Source organism: Rattus rattus, chromosome 16 (genome assembly GCF_011064425.1).
Source record: "Rattus rattus isolate New Zealand chromosome 16, Rrattus_CSIRO_v1, whole genome shotgun sequence".
In the NCBI taxonomy this organism is placed as follows: domain Eukaryota; kingdom Metazoa; phylum Chordata; class Mammalia; order Rodentia; family Muridae; genus Rattus; species Rattus rattus.
The window spans coordinates 8,853,335-8,877,078 of NC_046169.1; the positions used below are offsets into that span (position 1 = coordinate 8,853,335).

The 23,744-nt window shown below is 45.1% G+C and overlaps 1 protein-coding gene across 2 annotated transcripts in view; it reads left to right on the forward strand.

Annotated features, from left to right (window-relative positions):
* The window catches only part of Baiap2l1 (BAR/IMD domain containing adaptor protein 2 like 1), an 88,690-nt gene that overhangs the window by 23,555 nt on the left and 41,391 nt on the right, over window positions 1–23,744 (forward strand). For both annotated transcript variants that reach the window (XM_032886456.1, XM_032886455.1), the window contains exons 2-3: window positions 8,091–8,166; window positions 13,961–14,047. In XM_032886456.1, coding sequence (XP_032742347.1) covers window positions 8,091–8,166; window positions 13,961–14,047 — 163 coding nt within the window. The remainder of the gene's footprint in view (window positions 1–8,090; window positions 8,167–13,960; window positions 14,048–23,744) is intronic.

Sequence of the window (23,744 nt, forward strand, 5' to 3'; positions counted from 1 at the left end):
CATGCACACATACATGCACCTGCACATGCACACATATGTGCCCAGGCATACACAACCAAACCATGCTTCTCTCTTATTTTATACAAATAATATACTTAGAACAGATCTAGGTTTTGTTTTGTGTGTTTTGGTTTTTTTTTTTTTTTTTTTTTTTGGTTTTTTTTTTTGGGGCTGGGGACCGAACCCAGGGCCTTGGGCTTCCTAGGTAAGCGCTCTACCGCTGAGCTAAATCCCCAGCCCCTGTTTTGTGTTTTTTATATGGCTGCTTGTATGCTATGGGACAGGTTAGCTATGTAATGGACTCCTCTAATTTTTACTGTATACACCTAGCCCCACAAGAATACTACAGGAACTTTAGTCATGCTGCATTCAAAATAGTTTTATTTTTCAATTAGGAAATGACTGTTTTCTAATGAGAGTTTTGCAGTCGTTGTTTTGAAACAGTCACATATGTCAGGCTGGTTTCAAGTTCCCGTGTAATAAGGGACTGCCTTAAACTTGTGACCTTCTGATCTGCTGCCTCCCAAGTGCTGGGATTGCACATTTGCACCGACATGCTCAGTTTCTGTAGTGCTGAAGATGGAATCCAGGACTTTATGCTTACTAGACAAACGCTCTACCAAAGCCACGTCCCCTTGAAATCGTTAGGCTTTAAGAATCATTGTGTTCTCCTTAATTGCTGATGTTGTGGCAGAGTGCCCCGGCTGATTTGCCTGCAGGCCTGGCAGCATTCATAAAGTTAAACATACACCTACCCTGTGACCCAGCAGTGAACTCCTGTGTATTTATCCTGTATACATATAAACGTATGCTCAGACACAGACCTGCACATAATTGTTCAAATCAGCTTTAGCTGGAAGAGCTCTAAACCAGTAACAACCTAAATGCATAAATTGGTAAGCAAAATAGAATACATCCATACCTTGAAACACAGCTAGGACAGCCGGAAAAGAGGACTAGCTATTCATACACCTGCCAAATTGGATAAAGGCACTGTGCTGAGTGACCAGAAAGGGAACATTGTGATGATCGGACCTTCCTGTGATTGGACAGACCATCCTGTGTAGTGGTTGAGTGGTAGCTGTGCAGATCCATGTACAAGATAAAATTGTATGCAGATCGTCCTCTCTCTGACAGTAGTAAGAGATACAAAGACTGGCAGAAATCTGGGGCTGGAGAGACGGCTCCGCAGTTGAAAGCTCTGACAAAGCATCCAAGTTTAGCTCCCAGCACGTGTGTTAAGTAGCCAGTAAGACCAGAGCCACTGTATAACCCACACAGATGCACAAATACACATAGTTTGCTCTGAGGGTTACTATTGTTGTGACAAAACACCATGACCAAAGCAATTTGGGAAAGAAAGAGTTTATTTGGTTTATACGTCCACATTGCTGTTCATCATGGAAGGAAGTTAGGACAGGAACTCATGTGAGGCAGGAACCTGGAGACAGGAGCTGACACAGAGGCCATGGAAGACTGCTGCTGACTGACTCACTCCTCATGGCTTGCTCCAACTGCTTTCTTATAGAACCAGGGGTCCTACAATGGGCATGGCCCTCCTTCAGCCAGTCACTAAGAAAATGCCTTAGAGCAGTGTTTCTCAATCTGTCGGTCATGACCCCTTTGGGGGTTGCATGTCGGATATTTATATTACAATTCATAACAATGGTGGCAAAATTACAATTATAAAATGACTACAAAATAATTTCATGGTTGGAGGTCACCACAACATGAAGAACTGTATTAATGGGTCACAGCATTAGAAAGGCTGCCTTAGGCCTGATCTTGTGGAAGCATTTTCTTAATTGAGGTTCCTTCCTCTCAGGTAATCTTAGCTTGTGTTAAGTTAAAAAAAAAATCCAACACATAATTTAAAGGTAAAATATTTTTAATTGTCAAAATCCAAAATCCAATTTTTAATTGTCACAATCGAAATCCAAGTAAGGTCATAGCCCATACAAGTAGCGTTTTAATGGATTTGAGAATATACTGTGGAGCTTAGGGGAATGACCAGGTCTAGGAACATTGGGTGTGTGTGTGTGTGTGTGTGTGTGTGTGTGTGTGTGTGTGTGTGTATGTATATGTGTGTCAGTGTTTATGTGGTATGAGTGAGTGTGAATGGTGTGTGTGTGTGTGTGTATATATGTGTCAGTGTGTATGTGGTATGAGTGTGTGGCATGAGTGTGTGTGTGAGTGGTGTGTGTGTATATGTATATGTGTGTCAGTGTGTATGTGGTATGAGTGAGTGTGAATGGTGTGTGTGTGTATGTATATGTGTGTCACTGTGTATGTGGTATGAGTGAGTGTGGTGTGAGTGTGGCATGAGTGTGTGTGTGAGTGGTGTAAGTGTGTGGTGTGTGTGTATGGTATGAGTATGTGTGTAGTGTGAGTGGTATGAGTGTGTGTATGTCAATGTGTGTGTGGTGTGTGAGTGTGTGTGGTGTGAGGGTAAGCATGTGCGTGACATAGAATGTGTGAGGTCAGAGGATAACTTTCAAGAGTTGTTTATCTTCTTCCTAGGTCTCAGAGTCACACGCAGGTTGGCAGCTTGTAGAGCAAATGCCTTTACCTGCTGAGCCATTTCAGCAGCATCCACATGCATGTACATTGTTTTAATAGCTCCTTATGAAGCCTAACCTATTTTACAATTAGAAGCTTAAAGGGGTGTAGTGGTAAATATTAAAAAAGAATCTACCATCTCACACTAGTGCCGGCTCCAGCAGGCCACGGGGCATCTGCGGGCTCTTTTCATCTCAGTCAGACTGCATCTCAACCGACTCGCTAAGTTTCCAGTTTCCATCCCAAGCTGTCGCTGGCTACTCTCTGGGCCCTGCAGCAATCTCACCATCCATCTAGTTCCCAAGGCAGGTCTCTCGGCTCTCTTGCTGCGACTCTGCTCACATTCCCAACATCCCCCGTGCTTATAGTCACAACTCCCAGTAACCTGTTAAAATCAAAACTCAATAAGCTTGTAATTTATCAATCAGATTTATATCTTAAATTCTCATTCCACAAAACGTCCACACAATAAACTCACAACAAATTGATAATGATATAAACTGCCCACCTAGATAAGACTAATTGTCCTATAAAAATCCATCCCTCATGACATATTTATAACTCTCTGTGGCCCTTTAAGACCACACAGATCTGGGTCGTCCTTTTCCTCCATCTTGATTCTACTCTTCCTTTCTCTTCTCTCTTCTCTCTCTCTCCTTTCTCTAAAACTCTGTGCCTACCTTACTTTTTCACTGTCTAATCACAGGCCTTGTCTTACCTTGTGCCTGCCTTCACCTGCATGTAGACAACAATCTACAAAGGGGGTTTTAAGAAGAGACTAGAACAATAGCATCGTGTCTACAGATATACAGTACTAGGTACTGAGGGTTCATCAAAAGAATGGGGACCAGAAGCTTCAAGGGATTCTTGGCCACTTGTAGACCTAGGACAGATGCTTGCTCCAGTGATACAAGATGGATGGACTGCCAAACAGAATGACCCTTGTGGTTTTCTTTCCATCCTTTTGATAATATATTGACATGATGACAATATAGAATAACACACACACACACACACACACACACATCTGTATATAGTGCAGAAATCTAAAGGGGGGAGACATCTGTTGACAAAAGTATCCAAAGAAACTCTGGGTAGTGTGGCTGGAGGTGTAGCTCAGTTGGTAGCGTGCTTGCCTAGCATGCATAAAGCTTAGGGCTCTACCCTAGCACTCCATAAACTGGACATCGTGGTAACATGCACCTGTAAGCCCAGCACTCGGAAGGCCAAGACAGTGGGATCAGAAGTCCAAGGGTTTCCTTGACTGCATAAGAATCTGAAGCTAGCCTAGGATACATAAGACATGTGAGGGAGGGAGGGAGGGAGGGAGGGAGGGAGGGAAGGAAGGAAGGAAGGAAGGAAGGAAGGAAGGAAGGAAGGAAGGAAGGAAGGAAAGAAACAAACTTTGAGTAATAGAGGAGTGGTGGCTGGCTTACATGTACCCAAAGGATCTGGAGGGAAATATTGGGGATAAGTAATTCATTCACCCTAGGACTTCAGCGGCCAAGGGCTGGGATGGAAGTGTGTATGCATACAAGGTGGTTCAACTACCAGGTTCCCTTCCCTATCCCAGTTGCCACTGAGAACAGATCTCTTCTGCCTGCAGACTAGAGATAATCTGAAGACATGTTGGAACTTGGGTCTTACACCAGAGGTAAAAGTACACAGGAGAATTTAGTGGTTACCAGTTCAGTATACTCTGGCTCCCAACCCCCATTCCTGACTGACAGAAAGGCTAACCATCTGTTGGGTTCTTCTCTCCCTTCTACCCACTGATTGGGAATTAGGAATGTCTCTGTAGACAATGCCCCTGAGTGCTACCCATAGTCAGGCTCCCCATGGACTTGCTGTCTAGACAATGTGCTTACAGCCACTAGCAGCAGCCACCGAGCACTACAGCCCTGCAGCAGCAAGAAGGGCTTTACTTGTAAATATGAGCTGACTTATTAAAAAGAGAAAAAGTGTGCGTGTGTGTACACCAACAAGGGCACAAGTGCCAACAGAGACCAAAGAGGGCATCAGATCTCCCAGGGTTGGAGTTACCTGCAGTTGTTACCTGCCTGGCATAGATACTGGAAACTGTTTTGGATACTCTGTAAGAGCAATATGTGTTCTTAACTACTGAGTTACCTCTCCAGCCCCCCAACAATCCCCTTTAAAGATCATCAGAAGCGGCTGAGCATGGTGGCATATGCCTTTAGTCCCAGCCCAGAGGCCATCTGATGTACATAATGAGTTGTAGGCCATCCAGGATAACATAGTGAGACCCTGTCTTTTTTTTTTTTCGGAGCTGGGGACCGAACCCAGGGCCTTGCGCTTGCTAGGCAAGCGCTCTACCACTGAGCTAAATCCCCAACCCGAGACCCTGTCTTTTAAATAAGTAAATAATCACGGAAGGCAGGCGTGCTGTTGCATACTTGAAACAGTACTCTTGAAACTGGCACAGGATTGTGAGTTCAAGCCACCCTGAACTACTTTGAGAGACCTTGTCTCAAACAAACAAATGGTCTGGAGAGATAGCTTAGCAGTTAAGAGCACTGGCTGTTCTTTAAAGGTCTGGAGTTCTGTTTCCAGAGCCCAAATGGTAACTCATAACCATCTACCTCCAGCTTGCGGGGGTCCGATACCCTCATCTGTCTCTGTGGTTACCAGACACACATGTGGTACAGAGACATACATGCAGCCAAAATACCCATGCACATAAAGCAATAAGATAGGTTACAAAACAACACCAGAGGTTGAATAAAAAGCCTTTATCAAAGGGATAGTTTAAAAAATATAAATAACTAGGAGATGATGCCATGGGGAACTAGAATAGAATACTAACACTCTAGAGCCCTCAGAAGAAAGGAAACCGCATTCATAAACAAAGGCCAGCATGGTGATTTTAAAAAGGAAGAGTTAAGATACTAAAGCACTCAGAAAAAAATTACACATACGTTGTTGTCATTGCTGCTGTTGTTTTCGTTGTTGTTGTTGTTGTGTGTGTGTGTGTAATTAAAAACACCAGGTAGGATGACACACACCTACCTATAATCCCAGTGCTCAGAAGGCTGAGGCAGAAGGATCATGAGTTTGAGGTCAGCCAGAGCTACTTAACAAGACCTTTTCTCAAAAGAAAGCAAAAAATCAAATCCTTAAAAAAGAAAAAAAGAGGGCTGGAGACATGGCTCAGTGGTTAAGAGCACCGACTGCTCTTCCAGAGGTCCTGAGTTCAATTCCCAGCAACCACATGGTGACTCACAGCCATCTGTAATATACATTAGATAAATAAAAATTTTTTAAAAATTTTTAAAAAAAGAAAAAAGAGTTAGGATATAAAGTTGAGAATATTTTTCAGATGTAAAAAATAGAGAGTGGGAAAATAGAGAAAAGGTAAAGTTAGATAAATCTAGGAAGCATAAAACCTTCATCTGAGCTCCAAAAGAAATCAGAAACAAAAAAGGAAAGCAAGTGTTTTCCAGAGCTGACAGACTGATTTTCCACATGGCTAGAAGCTACCAAGGACCTCATAAAATAAATGGAGAAGATACTCACAGCGAGGAAGGCCACTGTTGATTTTACAACATAGGGATAGAGACAGCTTCTAAAACTAAGCTTTAAAGAAGGGGAGGGTCTGAAGCGGGGGATATGGCTCAGTCAGTCAAGCGCTTGCTTGCAACCGTGGGTTCCTGAGTTTAGATCTCCAGTAGCCATAAAACCCAAGCACAGCTGCAAACACCTACATCCCAGTGCACCCCCGGGTCTCGCTGACCAACTAGTCTAACTGAATTGGCAAACTCCAAATTCAATAAGAGACCATGTCTCAAAACTCAAGGTAAGGAACAACAGAGCAAGACACCTGTTATTGACCTCTGGCATCCACACAAGCATGCACACAAACATCCCAAAAGGTCAGGGCCGGGGGAGTCAAACAGACCAACAAAAAGTCCATTGGCTTCAGGGAAAGCGAATGCTAAAGACAATAGAGCAGCATCTTAAACATTCTGAGAAAGACAGATGGGTATATTATATTGCCCAGCAAGACAGCAAGCAAATGCCAAGGTAAAAGTAGTTCCAGAGAACAGTGGGAAAGTGCCACCCAGCCTGATGACCGGAGTTCATTCTCCAGAGCCCATATCGTATCAGGGATAACCAACTACCCCAGGTTGCCCTCTGTGTGTTGGTACATTCACATTCCCCTCTCCCTCCCTCTTGCACACACACAATAATAAAGGACTTAAGGTAGACACGTAGAAGCAAGGGGGAAGACGGACAAGCCACCTATTAATTCTAGGAGAAACAAAAGGCTTTACTAAGAAGGGAAATGTGACCTTAAGTACATACTTTGATTGTAGTAACCAGTATTTACAGTCACAGTGAATACTGTTAACTGACCAGAAAGGTGTCAGTCACACAGGAAAGATGGGGTATAATAGAGAAGGAAGGAGGTCCTCCTGAATACAAAAGGGAGCCCAAAGTCACTCTCTAAAACTGAAGTGAATAGTCAAAAACGGTGGTACTAACAGGGAGAGAACCACGTGATTGGATGTTCTGTGGTTAACTCTATGTTGTCATTCATCCTCTATTCCCAGTTACTAATGGAGAGCCTCCTTTTCCTCTGCAGGATGTGTGTAAAGCATCTGATGCATTGAACATTGGCTGGTTTTCCATCCTTTATCATTTGGTCATCTCCAAATACTACATACAAGGGAGAACGGGCAGAAAGGCCTAAGTGATCCATTTAGAATGATGACTGTGAGGCCTAAGTGATCCATTTAGAATGATGACTGTGAGGCAACTTGTTGGTCCAACATGGAGCAGGCATCTGTAGTCACCATATGTTGACGTGTTCTTAGTCATAAAGCCAGCTCCCTGGGAATAATCCTTGTTGTGTGTACTGTACAGGTTCAGGCAAATGAAAGCAAGATTGCCCTGAAGTTTCTAAATACTTGATAGCCAGAGCATTACATTTAATTATACATAAGTTGAGTTTGCTGCTCTAGCAGACGTTCCTAATGCTAGAGTGACAGCCATGAACAATCTACATCCGGGTTCACAGTCTCCAGGGGGCCCAGGAGGCATGTGAATGTCCTGCTTGCTCCATTTCTAGCAGATTTTAGGCAGCCCTTGGGTAACTGAAAATTGCCAGATCATATCCACCTTGCTAGCTGATCCATTGGGTCAGACAATCGAATTCATTGGGATTTTTACATCTGCATTTTCTGTGGGCTGAGGATTTGACTAAGTTAGCATACATGGTTAGCATAGCCCTAGGTTTGATCCCCAAAATTGTGTGAAACACACATGGTAATACACACCTATTATTCCAGCACTTGGGAAGTGAAAACAGAAGGGTCAGAAGTTCAAGGCCATCTTCATATAGAGACCCTGTCTGAATGAATGAATGAATGAATGAATGAGCAAGCATTTAAGACTTTGTTATCTATAAATTCTACTATATAGGAACTCTAGACCTCACACTGACAGAATGTCGATATCCCTCCCTCTTTCGTTTATTAATTTGTTTGTTTTGTGTGTTTGTTTGTCAGAATGTTGTGGAACAATTCAATCCTGGACTACGAAACTTAATAAACCTAGGAAAAAATTATGAAAAAGCAGTGAATGGTAAGCCTTGATTTCTCTTAACTGATTAATGTAAAGCACATATGAAATTTTTTAAGTTAATATTTTATTTATCTTTGATACTTAACATTGCATTTTAAAATGTCTGTAAATGGAATTTTTAAATAAGTTATCTATAGGATTTTTATGACAGTGCAGGATGGTACTAGTGTATCTGAAGCGAGTGCTTGCAGTGAGGTACATGTTTTAACTTTCAAGTTGTGCTTTCTGATACACACACTTAAGCTTTTATATCATTTTCATGAACTTTTTAAATTTTTAAACAAATTTTTATAACTAGTAATTTATATGTATACTTACTTAAAACATTTGAATATTACCTGGTGTGATGGAACACGACTCTAATCCCAGTACTCAGAAGGCAGAGGCAGGTGGATTTCTGTGAGTTCAAGGCCAGCCTGGTCTACATAGTAAGATCCAGATCAGCCAGGGCTACACAGAGAAAGAAAACAAAATTACATGAGAATCATTCAGTTAACTATCTGTAGAAGAATATCTTGCCTTTTAGTTAGATTATCTTTTTGTTTTATTTTGAGACAGAATCTCACTTTGTAACACAGGCTAGCCAGCTTTGAACTCAGGCAGTCCCTCTTCCCACCCTCCAAGGGCTAGGATTACAACCGTGAACCACAGTAACACCCTGCTGATGTATCGTTTTCATAGTAACACGGAAAATACTATTTTAACCTTAGCAGAAGAGCATCTGTGTTAGAGGTTGGGTTTAGACAGTCATTTCAAAGTGAGTGCTTCATTGAAACTAAATTTGAAGCCAGGCCTGATGGCATAAATCTATAATCCCTGCTACTTGGGAGTCTGAGGCAGAAGGATTACAAGTTCTGTGCTAGCTTGTGCAACTTACCAAGAACTTGTCTCAGAGACAGTGAGAGCAAGGGGGGAAGGATGGTAAGAATAGAGAGATGGGGAAAAGAGGGAGAGGGGGAGATTTCAAGCAAGCATCCAGTTACTTAGGGTGTGCCTACAGGATTGTGCACAGGCTGGAGAAGTACTTGTCTTAATATTAATGAGGCCCTAATTTCAATCCCCAACAAAAATAAATAAATAAATTCAACCATCGATATTTGCCTGTCTTTTGGGACCCAGGTTGCTAGCTATCTTGAAAAGGGTTTCACTGAGAAGGTTGATAAGCAGCTACTCCTGCACTCCTACTAAAACCGAATGCATTAGGATACATTGATAGCCACCCAAACACATGGCCTAGGCAAGACAGCGCACTGTTTGGCCCTAAGCTATGGATGACAAGCAGCGTGGTAGTTGGAGTCACTGGAACGTAGATTGCATGGCTGTGCATTTTTACCTGCAGCTTTCAGGACCAGGAAACATAACAGGTCTGGGACCTCGCTTCTCTGCCCAGCAGTGCCCTTGCCATTCACAGGCACCTTCCCTTCTTGAGAGCAAGAGGCCAGCCTTGCAGCTCTCCCTCCGTGACTGCTTATTCACTGGGCCACAAAGTCATGGCTGTCTCCAGTCCTCGTGGGGAAGTATCACTATAACTGGAGAACTTTTCCCACTGTGTAGCCTGAACTACTTTGTGAAGCAGTTACAGACTAAGGTAGCTTAGCCTCCTGTCAACACAACTTCTCCCCAAGGGCTCTTACCTCTCCACCACCTCCTAGAGATGACTCTGTACTTGATAAATAGTCCCAGAACTTCTGCAGGTCATCTGGATATAGTTTTGGTGAAGCCACTGATAATTTTAGATACATTTATGAAGGCTTTGGTTAGAATTTGGGAGTAAAGATGAGGCAGTCAACCAGAAGTGCAGTGAACAGATTACGAAGGTGGGGGTAACATGGGCATGGCCGGCAAAGAAATGTAGATCATTGTCACCCAGCTCGGAGCAATAGTGACTGGTGTGGACTGGAGCAGGCAAGAGCTCAAGCTCACAAATTAGGGATATTAGCAGACAGACAGTACTTCAAGCAGAAAAGATGAGCCCTGGGCCCCACACTAGCCTGGGGAGAAGCTCTGAACAAGTGGGACTGGACAATGCCAGCTTAGCTGTGTGTTGCACTGTGGACCAGGCACCTGCTACACCTGCTACTGCACAAAATGCCGCGCAGCTTCCCACAGGCTTGATGGCTTAAGACGCCACCTTCTAGTTCCCCGGTAAGCATGATAGCTCTCTGCAGTCTCAGGGCTCACTCTGCTTAACACTCTGTCCTCAGGTGAACTTTCTCCATCAAGACCACACTGGGCCCTTACTATAGCAGCACTTAATGGCCTAGCATTTATAGGTTCTAAAGCAAGCCATGCTTGTTGGTACTGCACTGGCCAAAGCAAGTTCTATGACTGGTGTCCCAGGGAACCACAAAATCTGAAGGGGTGCAGTTCACTCACTGAAACTATTACAAAAGTCATTCATGAGCAGGTAGAATATGGACTTGTGGGAGAACCATGCAGGCTTTAGCAGAATAGGAATCCAGTGAAACTATTTCAAGAAAAACATCATCAGTGGGGCATAATACATGCCTTTAATCCAACCACATGAGTGCCTGAGGCAGGTGGAGCTCTGTGAGTTCCAGGACAGCCTGAGCTTCATGAGACCCTGTCTCAAAAACAAGCAAAGATTATCCAGTAGAGTATGTATGGAGCCGACTCTAGATTGAGGGGGTGATTAAACAGTCACTAAGATAGAACTTAAACAATAACAAACAGAAACTTTCACAAAGCGGGGCAGAGTTATCAAAATACTATTTTATTTTTTATTAGCCCTGGATCCCTTATATAGTTGTAAAGTTAGTCTAGCTTTATTATAAAAGCAAAGCTATTTCGAAGACTGAGGTTACATGGTTTTAAGTATAAGTCAACAGTTACTTTTCAAAAATCTCAATTTAATGTGGGTGTAAACCAGAAATTTTAGCTGTTGTGTAATCCTAAAGGCAACTCTCCCACTAATGCGCTCTTCAGTTTATCAGTGCTTTACAGTTTAAACCTTTCCTCCGAACGCACGCCATCTATGGAGTTGACAGGTTGCTGGCCGCACACTTGTTTTTAGGTGGAGTTGATTTTTCCTCGGTTCCAGCTAAAACACTGTGATTTAGAGCTGAGGAAGTCAAGTACCTCAGCAGGGGATGTGTGCACTGTGGCTGACTCACACTGACCTTGGGGACAGTCTGAAATGTTTCCACTCCCTATAGCCAAAGGAGCTGATAACATTACCTTCCCTTGTCTCAACAATGCTGGGCAGATCAGTTAAGTAATGACCAAACAGCCTATATAAATGCTGTCTGCCATTGCTGAGTTCTCAATCCTATAAAGGACTAGGATAGCAGAACAGTGCACTTCTTCAACTTTCATGCCAACACAGTAAAAGCCTTAATTTACAGTTTTTAAAACTCAATAGTAAATGCTGAAGTTAATAAAGTTACAGGGGCAGGAGTTTGGCCTGTAGTACCTTTCAGCTACACGTATACATGATGAATCCTCTGATTGTTTTCTATACTTCCCCTTAAAGGTCCACCTCTGAGGCAAGCGCAGTGGTAGAGCGCCTCCTGAGCGTGGGGACAAACACAGAGAGGGACTGGAGGCTCAGCAGTCAGGAGCACTGCTGGGCGTGCAGAGGACCAACCTGAGTTCCATTCCCAGCACCACCAGACAGCTCACAACTGTTCATAGCTCCAGCTCCAGGGCATCCAATGGCCTCTTCCGCCTCTGAGGGCCCCTGTGTATACATGATATGTTCACACACAGACCTTCACATACATATAATTTTTTATCTTAATTAAGAAAACCAGGGCCTGAGAAGATGGCTTAGTGAGAAGTGCTTATCTCAACTGTGAGAACCCGAGTACCCACGTAAAAATGTCAGGGGGTGACACAAGCCTGTGATTCCAACCCTGAGGAGCCAGAGACAGGCAGATCACTGGGACTCATGGCTCAGCCGGTCTAGCCTAACAGCGGGAGAGCCTGTCTCAGAGGAGGTGGAGGTGGACCAGGTCACCGAGGATGGCAGCCAAGGTTGTCTTCCCTCTTTCACACATGCATTCTTGACACACATATGTAGACACATACATGCACTAAGTAAATAGCCTACGTTTTAGCCTGGCCTAATGGCGTAGGTTTGTAATTCCAGCTCCTTGGGAGGCCAAAGCCAGAAAGATTACAGAGTCGAGGCTAGCCCAGAAAACCTTAGTTGAGACTCTGTCTCAAAACGAAAAATTAAAAGATGGAGGATGTAATTCATTGGTAAAGCACTTACCTAGGCTTGGGTTCCACGTCCAGGACAGGGAGACACTTAAAAACAAACTGGGACGAAACAGCCCGTGCAGCTTCTGACTGCTCTGTGGGCAAAGAGAAGGGGCCAGAAGCCCCTTGACTTCCAAGCTCCTGTGCTCTCCAGAGCTCCAGGAAAACTGATTTCTGCGTCTGAGTTTAGAGAAGGGTAGAGATTTTTCCTCCAAAATCACACTGGCTTCAGCTGGGTCTTGTTGAAATGCTTGTTTCTTGTACACCATTCTCAAGCTTAATCCTGTAAAGCAGAAGCCGGGCCAGGGTTTGTCCATCCCACGCTGGCTGTTGGAGAACTCTCCAGGGTGGGCAGCCTTCGTTTCCACAGGGCGCAGACATTGTCCAAGTACCTTCAGGGTCAGTTTGAAGGAGAAATGGTTTTTAAATTTGTATTTTAGTTATTTTAAGCTGTGCATGTGTATATGCATGTGAGTGAGGGTGTGCCCACAGAGGCTGGGGAAACTGGATGCCCTGGAGTTTAAGTTACAGACATTGTGAGCCTCTCAACACGGTGCTGGGCACCAACCTGGGTCCTCTGCCAGAGTAAGATGCACTATTTAACTGCTGAGCCATCTCACCACTGGAAAACATTTTTTAATTACAGAGATATATTTTAGGATGATGAGAACCTAGCCTTTTTTTTTTTTTTCTTCAATAAAATCTTTGCTTGTCTCTGCTGTAAGGAAAAGAAAGGAGAAAATTCAGGTTGTTTTTTTTTTTTTTTAAGTAAGTTTGTAACTTTCAGAATGCTAATGTGTTTCAAACTTATTTTTTTTTTTTTTACCTCAGATATGTTGGTCTTTTTACAGTATTAGGGATAGAGTGCATGCTAGGCAAGCAGCCTGCACTGAGCCATGCCCTCAGCCTCTCACCAGGGGATTCTAAGTAAGCATTCTTCATATCCTCAGCCTGTTTATTTTTATTTTGAGATAAGAGTCCCACCAAGCTCCCCTAGCTGGCCTCAAACTCACTCTGTAGCCCTAGCCAGCTTCAAATTCCTCCTGTCTCAGCCTCTTGAGTAGCTAAGATTATAAGCCTACACCACCAGATCTGACTTTTTTTTTTTTTTTTTGGTTGGTTGTTGTTTTTTGAAACGGGGCTTCTCTCTGTAGCCCTTGCTGTCCTAGAATTTGCTTTGTAGACCAGGCTTGCCTTGAACTCAGAAATCTGCCTGCTTTTACCTCTGCCTCTGGAGTGCTGGCATTAAAGGCATGTGCTAGTCATCACCACCCAGCTTTTCTTTTTTTAATACAAAAATTAAATGTGCTTTCATGAAACAGGTTCCTAGGCCACAGCATCCAATATTCCCTGAGTAATGACATGGCCGATCTGCTCCCAGTGCCCGTTTGATGTCAGGAACACATGCCCTGGAACCGGGAGCAGGAGCAGGAGGGCCTGGTGAATGTCACTGAAACAGTCTGCTCTAGAACTTCCTGTAGCCAGGGAGGGCACACTGGGATGTTGAGGCTGTCTCACTCTCCCCTTTCCTTGTCTGAGTACTGACTTTATGTATCACATTCCTGTCTAGCTATGATCCTGGCAGGAAAAGCCTACTACGACGGAGTGGCCAAGATTGGGGAAATTGCCACTGGGTCTCCTGTGTCAACAGAACTAGGTGAGCTGACCATCCACTTCTACACACACCTAGCCTGCTGTCCTGGGAGGTTAATAAGAGTGTGTCAGGTGGCTCAATCAAGGACACAAAAGGGAACTAGTTGGACACTGTAGTCTGAGTTCACCTTGGCACATGAAAATAGAGGGATTTTTGGAAGGCAGACTAGGGCTCAGGAGCAAGGTGGAGGCCCCTTCCCAGGCCTCTTGGGAGCTCTGCTCCTGCCTCTGCTGCCTTGGGTTCTGGCCTGTCACCTCAGACCCCTGAAGTTCCAGCTTGGAGAACTGTGACCTACATTTTGAACCAAGGTGGGTGAGACAGGCCAAGTTCTTGTGGTGACTCACCTTGTGGAAAATGACTCCTTGACTCCCGCTGCTATACCCTTGGCTCCCACTGCTCCCACAGTTGCCTTTGGTTGTGATTTTTCCGGTTTTGCTGGTATGAATGGATCCCCTGTGCAGGCAAGGAGGATAGCCACACCCTGGGCAGCCCCCGGCACAGCCAAGGGAAGCTGGGCTTCTATTTACAGAGCTATGCCACTGCACTGCGGTCATCTCCTGCAGGGCAGGGCCACTTTGCTAATAGACCCACATGCTACTCTCGTCTTTAAAGTTTGTGGACTATGTTTTATTGTGTGGACACTAAGAATTCTGCTTTAAGGATTCTGAAAACACAGTGAAGAGTGAGTGTGTGTTTAAAGATTGACCTGTCCGTCTCTACTCGGTGTCCAGTAGACTGAGTGAGAAGCTCACTGACCACGTTCAAAGGCTGGAACAAGCTAGAGGCTCGATGCTGGTGGCAGGATATGGGGCGGGCTCAGTTCATGTTCCCTGGCTGCTTTATGCCTAAATTGGTGGAGCAACAGAAAAAGACACAGAGTACATCTGCAGTGATGATAATGAGGACCTGCAACACTGCTGTGTTTAATGGAATCGATCCCGTATGGTTTTTGAAACCCCAGCTCATGCTCTGTGGAGTCTGTGACTTCCCAGGGTTATGACAACCACTTGCAGCTCTGAAGCACCATCCATTTAATGACACGCAGCCAGCTGTATACAGCAGATAGTAATATTTTAGACATTTGGGATTCCGGAAGCAGCTAAGCTGATAACAGGGTCCCAGAACTAAGATTTAATTAAGAAGAAACATCCCATTGTGCCAGGCACCAAGGGGAAGGTCTGACCCTCTCCTTAATACACATGGTGCTCTGACTCATGGCCATTCAGCTCTCGTTTTAATGTTTTATGGGTCTTGCCACTGTTTAAATAAGACTTCTGTTCCACACCTTACTTTATTCAGCTGCAAGTTGGTAACATTGAATCAACTGTTTCCACAGCAACAGTGTTGTTATAAACACCGCCCTGACACTCCAGTTTCAGTGGGGAAAGTATATTGTGACTGTTCCTTCTGTGCAGGGGGAATAAAGTGAAGCTCCTTGCAAGTTTCACTTTGTTTCCAGTTGTCCATTTGCTTTTGTCTACTGTCTCAGAGGTTCTTACACATTTACTTAGTAGTTTATTTACCCATTTACAGAGTTTTCTCTAGGTTAAAAAGTTCACCTCAGGGGTTGAGGATTTGGCTCAGTGGTAGAGCGCTTGCCTAACAAGCACAAGGCCCTGGGTTCGGTCCCCAGCTCCGAAAAAAAAAAAGAAAAAAAAAAAAAAGTTCACCTCAGTAAGCCTTGCTTTGGGGGACTTGGTAGTGACTTCTTTTGACTCTCGTAGGTTTTCTTTTGGTACTATTAAAAATACTTACTCTATTTACTTAAATTCCCATATGGAAGAATAACAGTCAAGTCACATATCTTTTAAAAGGAGAAGAGGAAGAAGGAAGAGAAAGCCAGGCTGGGGAAATGTGAATAAGTATTTGGTACACAAGCAAAAGGACCCAGTTCAGATCCCTAGCCCTCATGTAAAAGCAGAGTGTGGCAGCACGTGCCTCAGCCCCATCACTAGAGGCAAAGACGGGAGTCTCTGGGCCTTGGTGCTCAGATAGTCTCCCTGAAAACTCCAGATTCCGTTAGAGACCCTGTCTCCAAAGTGAGGTGGAAAAGCTAGTTTATTAATAAAGACATATGACATTGACCTCTGACCTCCACAGACATGCACACATGCTCACAGGAACCCGAACACACCCCTCCTCCAAAAAAGAAAAAAGCCAATGGTAGATTGTGTTTCCTTCTGTTTCCAGTACTGTGTGTGGCTTTGGATATTGGTATTCATGACCTTATGAAACATAAAGTTTATTTAAGACTGTCTCAGTTTGTTTTCTAGTTCTGTGATAAAACACCATGACCAATAGCAACTTGGGAAGGAAAGAATATTTTGCTTACACTTCCATATCAAGTTCATTACCAAAGGCAGTCAGGGCAGAAACTCAAACAAGGCAGGAACCTGGAGGCAGGAGTTGATACAGAGCTGCTTACTGGCTAGCTCGCTCCTCGTGGCTTGTTCAGCCTGATTTCTTATACCACCAAAGACCACCAAGCCTGGAGATGACACCACCTGCAGTGAGCTGGGCCCTCCATATTAATTATCAATGAAGAAAATACCCCCACCAAGTTGGCTAGTGGGCAGGCCTGTGGTGCGTTTTCTTCATTCGAGTACATTCCTTCCAGATTACTGTAGCCTGCATCAGGTTGACTAGCCAGCCCAAAGACAGCATGGTGGCTCGTGCTTGTAATTCCATCCCCTTGGAAGCTACAGCAGAAGGATCTCCAGGTCAACCTGGGCCATAGAGTAAGGCTTTGTCTCCAAAACACAGAGAAGGACTAGGGCTGGTAAAATGGCTTAGCAGTAAACGTGCTTGCTGCTAGCAGGCTGACAGCCTGAGTTCAATTCCAGGGACCTATTTGGTAGAAGGAGAGAACTGACCCCTTAAAAGTTGCCCTCTGACCTGCACATGTGTCCTGTGGTCTGCACACACATTTGATTAATGTAGTAGAAAACCTTTAAATGGAGGGCTGCAGGACAGCCTAGGGGTCCACTGACTACTTGGCTAGCACACGGAGCTCTGAGTTCCACCCCAGCACAAAGGCTACAGTATACCTGCCTAAGACCGTGGGTCATTTCAAACGTTTCATTCAGTGCCTTTCGAATCTGTCGGTAAAGGTGGTGTGGATTTTAGCTATGGTAGTTTCCGTTTAGGCAGTCTCACCCGGCATCTGTTCATGTGCTGTATGGATAATTTAGATTGCTTTTCTTAAATGGAACAAAATGTCCAGCTTACAGTGATTAAAGCAATAGGCACGTTTCTTGTTCCACGTCAGGCCTGCTGAGTCAGTCCTCACCAAGGATTCAGACTCCATGTCTGTCTTCTTGTCTTCATACACATTTCCTCATGCCACCGAGATAACCAACGGTCTGATGAACACATTCATCTCCTCATCGTCTCCAAACACAGGAAGTAGAATGTCTTCCCAAGGTGTGTCCTGGGAGGAACCCTTGCCCAGAAGCTCCAGCACACATCCCTCTGTGCTCCATAGTGACCCAGGTTAGGTCACACTCGTCCACGCCTGGCCGCCAGAAAAGATTCCTTGGTGTGGCCAGCCAAGGACTGCAGAGGAGAAGGAACAGCTGTTAGGACACGGCCTAGGATCAGGCATCTCTGGCATTAATGATCTGGTTTCAGAGGTTTTGGGTGAAGGGCGGGACACTGCACAAATGTTCCCTGTAGACATTTGTGGGGCTTCTGCATTTTGCACGCGTCTCTGCTTGGAGTGGTTTCCCCACCCCCTAATGGGCTGGCGTGCATTTGCCCAGCGTTTGTATACATCAGACCTTGTCACCTGTTCCCGCGGGTCCATTGCACTTCTTTTTCCAGAATGCGGCAGCTGTCCTTCCCCATCCAGCCCTGTTTAGAGGCAAGAACCTAAGCACAAAGGAAGCAGCAGTGGGGACTTCTTGTTTCCTTCACCCACTGCATTTTATTGCTCACCTTTGATATCTCCTGACCATGGACTCCAGGGCACTTCTCCTAGGCCTGCTTCCTCTCCACTGCTCAGCAGCTTCTTTCCTTGTGATTTTCTTGTGAGTGGAAATTAAGAGAAACATTTAAAACCTCTTCTGTGTGCAGCACCTACTCTCACATGTATCCTGCATGTGTTCTAGTGAGTGTGTTAGGCGCTGCCCACTTTTGTCTAGCTGCTTTCCCAGTGAGATATGTGAGACTCTCGCTCTCGTACAGTAGCCAGTCCTAAATACTTGCTGTGAGCTGGGCCCACGCCCAGCATTGCACACAGTTACCAAGTGTTCTCACTGTCGGCCTGAATGGAGGGCACGCTGCCTTCCGTCTCACAGTCTCAGCTCACTAGGTAGTGGGCAGTCTGGATCTGAGCTCCTGACCCTGCACTGCCACTGAGGCAAGCGGGAGTGAAAGAGCCAGCTGGGGAGCCTCCGAGGCCTCAGCCATAGGAGCCTTTCCAGAAAGTGGATGAAGCCTGGGATCCAAGTGCTCAGCCTGAGTTCAGGGTTAGCCTGAGCAACACAGTCACCTTGAATGCAAAGGGAAAGAGGGGGTGGCAGGATGCACTGGCCATCAAGCCTGGGGACCTGAGTGTGCTCCCTGGAACCTACATGGTGGGAAGAGACACCGTTCCTGGAGATTGCCTTTTGACCACTGCATGCATATACACTGTGGAAAGTACTACCCATCACCCAACCTCCCAAATTTTTGTGTAATTTTAAAATTAAAAGAAGAAGGCGTTATTAAAGTTGATATTAGTGTCAGAGCAGGCCTGGCCAGTGTATTTAGTGGAGATCAGTTCCCCTTGAAAATGATGGTTTCCCTCAAATGTGTCTGTTAACAGCGGGAGTCAAGAAGTTAGTGATAGGGAAATAACAGATAAATCACATGAACACGGTGTCTTTTACTGTCCACCCAAATTTGGCTCTCATTAAACCCTCCCTGAGAATGTGTGGGGAATGCTCCCCTCCTCCCCCTCACCTGAGGTCCTCATTCCATTCATTCCTGGGCAGAGTCTTTCTGAGTGATCTGTAGGTGCTGTGTTCCCTCAGGGGTGGTTGCTAGGCTTAAGAACAAGCAGCAGTTACCTCCTTTGCAGGGGAAGTGATAACCCACCTCCATGGAGACCACTCTCCCTGGACTTGGACTTTGTATCCAAACAAGACAAAGCAAGATTTGAGAAGCCTGAGGTCCCTATGGGGGCGGGCAGGTCCCCATGCCCAGGACAGTGAAGCCAGGCTACTCTTTACCCCTCGGACGCAGGCTGCCTGTCAATGGAGAGACCTCCACAGAGGCGGTGGTGTCAGTTTGCTGGGTGCAGCAGAGCTTGGGCAACACTTGGCCTTTATGAGTGGGTTGGGCAAGCTTAAAGGAGGTGAAGGCCATGCTGTGTAGGTTGTTTGAAGAGGAAATGAGATAATGTGCCTCCCAGCTTTAAAATATCAAAGACTAGAGAGATGCCGCAGATCCCTTTATTTCACCAACATTTAGGAAATTAGCAAATACTACTAGTGTTCTTCCTAGACACTCTTTTCATTCAGAAAGTAGGTAATATGGGTTTGTAAGAATACGCGTTTTTCCACAATGACACTTGTTTTCTCATGAGTCAGTCATTCCATTCTCTCTATTGTGTCTTTGCTTTGTTTCACTTCCCGTCCTTTTTCTTTCCTCCAGTGTTCTTTTGTAGCTGGCACAATTAAAATGTCCATTTCAAAAGTACTAATTGCTTCACACGGTAATAATACCAGAACAATCACTGTGAAACCAACAGTCATCTTAATATTCAGTGGAGAAAATTGGAATTGTTGTGGAACCTTTAGAAAGGTTTGGCTGAGTTGGGCGGTGGTGGCACACACTTTTAATTCCAGCAGTAGGGAGGCCAAGGCAAGTGGATCTCTCTGAGTTCAAGGCCAGCCTAGTCCACAGTGCTACACAGAGAGACCCTATCTTTAAAAGCAAAATAAAACAAAAGTTTGGGTTGGGAATGAAGCTTAGTGGTAGAGCCCTTGCCTAGCATGCTTGAAGCCCTAAGTTCCATCCCCTACACTGCAATAGGGAAAAAAAATTGCCAACAGTCTCATATTACCCAGGTATGGTGACATACCTCAATCATTTGGGAGGCTGGAGCAAGAGGACAACAATCTTACCATCCATGTGCACACATGTGCACACACCTGAGTACATGGGGAGAGAGAGAGAGATTAAAATAGAAAAGGAAGGAAAAACAATAGTGTATCACAAGGCCAGTGGAATTGATAAGGCGTAGCTGACTGCACCAGTTGCCCAGTTCACGTTCAGCAGACTCTGCATATGCAACCACAGGAATGAAAAGGAGCCCAGATTTATTGGCATAATTGAAGGAAGTGGTTGTGATGAAAGGACAAAGATGTTTCTGAGAAAATGATGCCAGCAAGATCCCTTCACATGAAAGCAACTCCTCAAGACATCTTGCAACACCACAGCCACAAAGGATAGAACGTTAGAGGCTGTGAAATCTATTCTTGATCTCTGTCCAGGTTACTAGCACAGAGCTGCTAACCTTTGACCCTGGCTCTGGAGGGATACGTCTTTGTGTGCTGAAGAACTGACTGACCGCTGGAGCACCTGAGGCTCTGCCAGTGAGTGAGTGAACCAGTCGTGGCTTAGACGCCTCTCTAAGGGCTGGGCTGAGGGGAGCGCTAGGTAGGTGACTACACATTGGTTCATGGAGCACAGTGCACAGGGACAGATGGAAGCCTGTCCCCATGCCTCCAGAGTCTCCGTCTTCCTCCCTCTCAACCTTCCTCCCTTCTTTCCTCTCTGTTTTTTGTTTTTGTTTGTTTGTTTGCTTGCTTGCTTTGTTTTTCAAGACAGTTTCTCTGTATGTACCCCTGGCTGTCTTAGAACTCAATTTGTAAACCAGGCTGCCCTGGCATTTAGAGATCCACACGCCCGTGCCTCCAGAGCAGTAGGATTAAAGGCATGTGCCACCACCACCCAGTCAGGAGTCCTTTCTAATGAACCAGTAATGCTTACCTATTCTGAGGGATTCCCATAGCCAAACCCATGAAAGACAAGGCGAGAACCCCAGCTTGTAGCTGATGGGTGAGAGTAAGCGATGATCTCTCTTCTGTCAGATGTGAACAGGATCGACCTTGTGAAACTGAGCTCTTAGCCAGTGGGATCTATCACTGTCTTCAGTGATTCTGACAGTGTCAGAATTGAATTTGAGGTCACACAGTTGTCATTCAGTGCAGACTTCGTTCTGGGTATGTGAGGGCACAGTAACAAAGCACCCTGTGTTTCAGAAATACAGGGAGGAATTTGAGTCTGCGCTTTCCTACCCTGCCCCCCACAGTGGGAATTAAACCCAACCTTGCATATGTCAGGCAAGTCCTCTACCACGGAGCTCCGTACTCCATCTTTTTCCTACATGTCTAAGCAGACCCAGTTAGAAAGGATGTGACAGTCTGTTAAAGCACAGGAAAGATGTTCTGAGCCCATATCTAAAGTCATATGAGAAGCCAGCAACACTGTTAAATTATTCTTGAGAAGTTGTTCTTGTTTGCTCTGAGACAGGGTCACACTATGTAATCCAGGTATGTGCCACCAGACCTGGATTACCCTAAAGCATCTTCCAAAAGAGAAGTCAACTCGTATGCTGGAACTCAGAAGACTGAGGCAGGAGAATCACAAGTTTAAAGACCACAGGTTTAAACCCAGCCTGGGCAGAGGTCTATAATCCCAGCACTTCGGTGGGTTGTGGGGCTGTGGAAGGGGCAGGAAGATCATACATTTAAGGTCATTCTTAGCTACATAAGGAGTCTTCGGGCCAGCCTGGGCCACATGAAACTTGGTCTCCAAAACAAACAAACAAACCAATCCTTAATATCATGCAGGTACTTAAAATATGAGTGCTCCTGTCAGAGGTTTGAGATAGGAAACTTACTGAGTGTTGGGGCTTAACAGACATTAACAACATGACCCCAACAGCCACAACACTCTAAGGAACGCAGTCCTTTACCACTTGGTCTTGTTGGGATTAATAGACTGAGAGCTCTGTAGTGCTATAAACAGGGTTTGGCCGGTAACAGTCCAATCCATTGTGTTTAACTTTAGATAGCTCACAGGGCCAACTTCATGGCCACAGGCTGCCAGGGTGTGACCTGTAGCCACACACATAAAACCTTAGGCCGTGTCCACAGCTCAGGCTGGCAGCAGGCTGGCCTCCAGCACAGAGAGGAAGCCGAGTGTGAGGAGCGGCCAGGCTTGGCTCTAAAGCAAGCAGCACTTATTTTTTTTTTAGGAAGTACTGAAAAAATTGAAAAAGAAAACAGAAAATGGCCAGGAGAAAATGTTTTGGAGAAATATTTCAAAGAGCTGCTGAATCACTTTTGCTGATCGTTTAAGCAGGGGTGGGGGAAGTTGTTTGCATTATTTATCAAGAAAAACAAACAAAAAACAGCCTTTCTTCTGGGAATTTATAAACATGCTTTGGTTTTTTTCGTGTCTTACCATTATATAAATTTAGGCAGTGTTATTCTGTTCCAATTTAATAATCTGTTTCATTATTTTGAGCTATATATTTAATTTCTTTTTATACTTTGTGTGTGTGTGTGTACATGGCGGTGATGGTTTGGGAACAGAGGTCACCCTGGGAGAGTCAGGTCTCCTACAAGGTACATTGCAGAGATTGAATGCAGGGTGGCAGGCTTGGTGACAGGCACCTTTACCACTGGGCCATCTTCCCCGGACTTCAGACCAGCTTCTTGAATTGAAAACAACGTAGATTCTTTCTGTACCCTAAAAATCCATGGATTTCCCACACACACACACCTTCCTCTATCACTTTCCCTTTCATTCTCGACTTTTGAGTCAGTCTCCTGTCGCCTCAGCTACCCTCAAGCTCACAGTCTCAGCGTTCTGACTGCCGGAAGTACAAGCGTGGGCCACCGTGCCAGGTAGTTTTCTCTTACTGATTTCAGATCTTTAAAGGCTGCAGGGAGAACAGAAAGGGGTATGGAGGAGTTTCAGTGGGCGAAATGCTTACTGTGTAAGTATGAAGGCTGAACGTGGACTCCAGCATCTGTACAAAAGCCTTGGAGAAATGTGGAGTGCAGGTAAAGACGGAAGGGTCTTGGGGCTTACTAGCCAGAAGCTCCTGGTTCAGGGAAAGCTATGACTCAAAACGTGGAACTGGGTGTGGTGGCACACACCTCTAATCCTAGCCCTCGGGAAACAGAAATGGAGCTCCGTGAGTTCAAGGCCACCCTGGTCTCCATAGCGAGTTAGTTCCAGGCCAGCCAGGGCTACATAGTAAGACCCTGTCTCAATAATAATGTGGAGAGTGATAGAGGACACATTCAACATCAACCTCTGGCCTAGACACACACACACACACACACACACACACACACACACACACACACACACACACGTACATGCACAGAAGTGTACTGATTACAGAAGCATGGTTAATACATTGCCATGATGTAAATAACACAAAAGAATTCAAAGCAGTGAGCAAGGACAGCAGAGCCAAACCAGTTACCTCCAACCCCAGTCACGCGCTTGTTAGTTACAGGTTAGGCTCCTTTCAGGAGATTTCCCACAGAAAATAAGCAACAGTAGGGTGCTCATTGGTTTACCTGACAGTACCAGCCACATGTCAGGCACTGTCCTAGCACTGAATACACATTGGCTCTACAGTCCTGTGACAACTCTATGAGATGTACGTCAGTAACATAATAGCCCTCTC